This window comes from Austrofundulus limnaeus, unplaced genomic scaffold (genome assembly GCF_001266775.1).
Source record: "Austrofundulus limnaeus strain Quisiro unplaced genomic scaffold, Austrofundulus_limnaeus-1.0 Scaffold315, whole genome shotgun sequence".
Taxonomy (NCBI): domain Eukaryota; kingdom Metazoa; phylum Chordata; class Actinopteri; order Cyprinodontiformes; family Rivulidae; genus Austrofundulus; species Austrofundulus limnaeus.
The window spans coordinates 172,153-177,178 of record NW_013952717.1 but is presented as its reverse complement, the minus strand read 5'-3'; the positions used below and the strand labels follow the sequence as shown (position 1 = coordinate 177,178).

The 5,026-nt window shown below is 45.2% G+C and overlaps 1 protein-coding gene across 1 annotated transcript in view; it reads right to left on the bottom strand.

The window, feature by feature from the left end:
• Positions 1-1,005: 1,005 nt before the first annotated feature.
• Positions 1,006-5,026, bottom strand: part of znf622 (zinc finger protein 622) — a 5,030-nt gene continuing 1,009 nt past the window's right edge. Inside the window, exons 2-7 of the mRNA XM_014022022.1 lie at positions 3,983-4,538; positions 3,532-3,798; positions 3,236-3,398; positions 3,045-3,154; positions 2,828-2,971; positions 1,006-1,508 (exon numbers count right to left, since the gene is read on the bottom strand). Of these exons, the coding sequence (XP_013877476.1) occupies positions 1,375-1,508; positions 2,828-2,971; positions 3,045-3,154; positions 3,236-3,398; positions 3,532-3,798; positions 3,983-4,532 (1,368 nt within the window). The 5' untranslated portion in view covers positions 4,533-4,538 and the 3' untranslated portion in view covers positions 1,006-1,374. The remainder of the gene's footprint in view (positions 1,509-2,827; positions 2,972-3,044; positions 3,155-3,235; positions 3,399-3,531; positions 3,799-3,982; positions 4,539-5,026) is intronic.

Sequence of the window (5,026 nt, the reverse complement as noted above, 5' to 3'; positions counted from 1 at the left end):
ATTTATTATTGTTTATAATTTTTCTAATTTTTTTATTTCCATCTGTTGTTTTTACATTTCTGTCTCCTGTTTTTATTTTACTTTTTGCATTTCTGCCTCATTATGCAAATAAAGTGGGCGGGGCTTCTTTGGTCAGCTCCTCTCCTATTGGTCGACAGACAGGAAGTAGAAGGATCCAAGTGCAGATTGATGATGCCTCAGTTTAAAGTTGAATTAAAAACAAAACACAGGTGTTTTTCTCCTTGCCCATTGCTTTAAACTTCAAAAAGAGAAATTTGGATGATTTTTTAAATTTAATTGGTGTATTTAAAGTGTATTTATTTATTTAATGGTCCATTTATCCATATTTCTGTCAGCATCAGTCCTCCATTATTCATGTCTAAAACTTTTGAAGAGAGCTCAGTTCCCGACGGCTGCCACAGTTATTAGTTTGATGACGTAATGACAGAGGGTCAGGATCAGGAMCAGCTCTGCAGCCGGACCAACATGAACACAGGTTTTAAAGAAGTTCATAAATCCTCAGCTGTCAGAGCTCAGTCCAGCAGAAAGTCTCACCTCCTCTCAGGCCGTCCGGATCAATTAGTCTCCTCCTCGCCGTCGGCCTGTCTGCCCCCCCGTCTTTCTTCCTGTCGACCGAGTGCAGCAGCAGCTCGGGCAGAGTGCCCTAAACCTCTGAAACCATCCTGCCGCAAACACACTTTGAGCCTGCGAAAGGAAGTGGAGAGGCTGCCAGAGATAAAGTGGAGGGCCGCAAACAAATGGAGCAGCTGAGCTCATTAACGGGGGGGATCAGCATCCTGCTGGAGGCATGACATCATCCACATCCAGCTCACTGATCTGACTACGTAAAGAAAATACAAGTCTAAAAGTGAAGATGAAGGTGGAGTTTGGTCTGAAACGGTGTCAGATGGATCCATGTTTTACTTTCTTCAACTTCAGGTTCAGTTTGTTACATTCTGGGTTGCAGAAACAAACATTTTAAATCACTGAGCAAAACCTTAGTTGTAGCATTTAAAGAAGTTTAATTTATTTAGTTTAAACTTAGAAAATCAGACTTTAATTCAACCTGAACAATCAGGTCAAAAACATGAAACATTTAGTTTTACAGTCAGTAAAGTTTTTTTAATTAAACAAGAATAACTTTGTTTTTATTCTATCTGTAGTTTCAGAATCAACATGTTTATAAAATCATGTCAGAAGAGTGATTCTGTTCATCTGATGACTGAAAGTTCTTCTTTTAGARGAATCAGCTAACGCTCAGATCAGAGATGAGCTGATTGATGACTTTAACTTTTATTAAATAATAATAATAATAATTAAGTCCAGTTTTCCTGCAGGAGGTGGTTTAAGTCTGTCAGAGCTTCAGCTTCCTCCTCAGAACATCACCTGGACCCTGAAGTGTTTCTGCTTGGTGGCGTTGTTGCTCATGCCCACCTTCAGCATCCACCTGGACTTCATCCTCTGGACGTACTGCATGTCCTTCTGGGTCTGATGGGACGAGCCAGAACCTGTGGGGGACAGAGAACGGAGGATTTTAACTCGGTCAGGACGGAGGAAACACAACTGGATCAGTCAGGACCAGCACGAAGACCCAGCTGTTTCATTAGAGGGCTTCCAGCTGCACAAGGTTTATATTTGACACAACTAGGGATGCACGATAACTTATTTTAAAAACCGATAACCTTCTCCTTCTAACGGCCGAGAACCCATAATAACCATTGGTAAGAATGGTAAACTGTGGCTAACGATGGTAAACTGTGGCTAACGATGGTAAACTGTGGCTAACGATGGTAAACTGTGGCTAACGATGGTAAACCGCGGCTAACGTTGGTAAACCGTAGCTAACGATGGTAAACCGTGGCTAACGTTGGTAAACCGTAGCTAACGATGGTAAACCGTAGCTAACGATGGTAAACCGTGGCTAACGATGGTAAACCGCTTCTAACGTTGGTAAACCGTAGCTAACGATGGTAAACCGCGGCTAACGTTGGTAAACCGTGGCTAACGTTGGTAAACCGTGGCTAACGATGGTAAACCGCGGCTAACGATGGTAAACCGCGGCTAACGTTGGTAAACCGTGGCTAACGTTGGTAAACCGTGGCTAACGATGGTAAACCGCGGCTAACGTTGGTAAACCGTAGCTAACGATGGTAAACTCTGGCTAACGATGATAAACCGTGGCTAATGATGATAAACCGTGGCTAACAGGTGATAAAAGCTTCAGTCTTTAGCGAGGGTGAACGGCTGCTTGTCAAGCTCCATCATTTCCATCGTTAAATTCTTGAGATCTGCATCCTCTCTGACAGTTTTATTGGATTTGTCCAAAACCTCAGCAATGATTGAGTCCTGATGAGTTCTTGAACGCTAGCTTGTAGCTGTTAGCATTTTAGCAGACTGACTTTGTGCTGCGTTCAGGAGGTAACGGACATTACATGTTCTCAAATTGGGAGTAGTTGTTCCGATCTTTTTATATTCATAATTATAAAGTTTGTGTGTAACATTCAAGGTTAAAATAATATTAATAATTATTAAATTGACTGGTTGTTTTTCAGCACGGATTATTCTAATTATTGTTCTAGTTAGAAAGTTGTTTATTCTGACGCCACTTGAACGTTGCTCGGGTCGTGCTGGACAGYAAGCGGCTTGACCAAAAAGGATAAAAATAAACACACATTCCCATCGCTGCGCTGACAAACATGTACACATATCATCGGTTCTGGTTGTTATATCGGACCYATAAGTATCGTGCGCCCTTGGACACAACATAAGAACAGTCCTGTAACTGCAGACAAAGCAGATCAAACAGATATTTCTGCTGAAGCCTCACCTCGGTCGCCCCCCCAGCCCAGAGCTCTGTACTGCCGCAGGACTCGGCCCACGGCGTTCCTGTTGTGYCTCAGGGCGACGGCGCGCTGCGTCCCAAACCTCTGCTTGTAGTACCTCATGAGGGAGCGATGGCCGATCTTTGCTCCTGAAGACACAGAGACAAACAAACTGAGTCCTGATCAGACGACTGGAGTCCAAACCTCAGGGTAAATAAACACCTGAGGGAAGCGTCAGCTCCAGCAGCTCGTCGTCGTACTCCAAACRCTTCTCATCAGGCAGCTCCTCATCATTGTCATCCTCACCCTCCTTGCTGTCAGGATAGCTGCTCCTGTTAGAAACAAGTTTTAATCAAACGATATAAAGGGTTAAATCTCACCTGCTCCTGAAAGAAACGCTCGTTAAAAACAACCTGAAGTCGTAGAAATCTGCGAACTCCAGAGCAGCGTCTCCGTCTGTGAAGAGCTTACAGTGACTTTTATCTGTCATGTGACTCTGAACGGCTTCTGTGGAGTAAAACGAGCGGCCCTTCTCGTTACACCACAAACACACGTTCCCTGCACCGACCTTCTCTCCTGCAGCAAACACACACACAAACACACACACAAACAAACACACAAACAAACATTACAGCTGGACTCTAAACCCAAACCGAAGACAACCAGGTTTTCCACAGATATGAGTTTTAATCTGAACCAGTTCTCTCACCGAGGTACCGGATCAGACCCCTCAGGTCCACGAGGAACTCCAGGTCCGGGATGAAGAAGCTGTGGACCTTGGTCATGTGGGCCACGTTCTTCAGGAGCGACTTGGAGTGGTGGGAGCAGAACAGGCAGTCTGTGACGGGGACGGACCCAGGCAGAGGGGCCGGTCTGGTGTCAGATGGACCTGCAGAGACCCCTTCCTCCTGATCCATCGTCTCCTCTTCTTCATCGTCCATGTCAACATCATCATCATCAACGTCCTCCCAGTCATCTGAGAGGTGAAACTTTAGTCAACTTCCATGAACATATACCATGATGAAACATTTCAGAACTCATTTATTTTTATTATTAGTTATAAAAAAACTGATTTAAAGCATTTTTAARTTGCATTTAATTTAATTTGATATTTAAAACAGTAAAAACTGATCTGGAAGTCATAAGAACAAATGAATTACCCTCCTCAGCTGTTGCTCCTTCTTCCGTCTCTCGCCTCTTCACCTGCTCCTCCAGCCACATCACCCGAGGAGGTTTTTCTGGTTTTTCTGGTCTCTCTGGTTTCTGTGAGGTCTGGACCTTCCTCTGCTGGTCCCTCAGGACCTGCTGCAGGGCCTCGTTCCTCGTGTCGTTGTCTTCCTTCTCGTCTCCGAGTCCCTTCTCCAGGTTCTTCTGGTTCATCTCCTCCACCCTCCTCTGGGCGCTGAGCAGCGCCTGCTTCTCGGCCTGCTGGTGTTTGTGGGACTGCAGGTGGTTCTGGAAGGCGTTGGCGCTGGAGAACCTCTTGCTGCAGACGGAGCAGCTCTCGGTGGCCGAGGCGTCCGTCAGCTGCTGCTGGGCGGCCACCCGCTGGGCCAGGACCCGCTCCTGGAAGTTCTCGGCGGTGACGGGCGGCATGTCGGCCACTTTGCGCTTCAGGTTGTAGCGGTGCCAGTCGGTTTTGTAGTGAGCTCGCTGCACCTCGCCGTCTGCAAACGCCACTCTGCAGCTGATGCAGGTGTAGGAGGACATGATGACCTGAGGATAACAAGAGATGTCAATGAATATCACTGTTAGACTCTTTAGGGATGTTGACGTTTCCTCAGCAGCTGCTGCCATTTRCTTCCCAAACTGCTGTGACCAGATTGTGCAAGGCTGTAATTTCCCCCTGCTTCGTTATTTCTACGAATTTCAACAAATCGAGCTGCCGTCAGGTAGTTAGCTACAGCCTCGTCTTCCAGTTTTTAATTTTTGTTGATGTGTTTTGAAGAGACCATTTTTTGAAAAGCAGATCAAAGTAAATCACCTGAGTTTTTCTAGTGACCCTTAAATAGATAAGCTGCCATGAAGAACATTATTTTATCTGCCCTTCTTCCTAATTTGATAATGATTTGAAACGTCGAAGTATGTTTTTTTTATCCAGAACAGCGCTTGTTGCAAAGTGTTTTAATGCTCGTCTTCGTCACCTGACACATTTAACACGCTGTCATTGGTTGAGGAGCTTTGTTTACAACATGTCCACATGG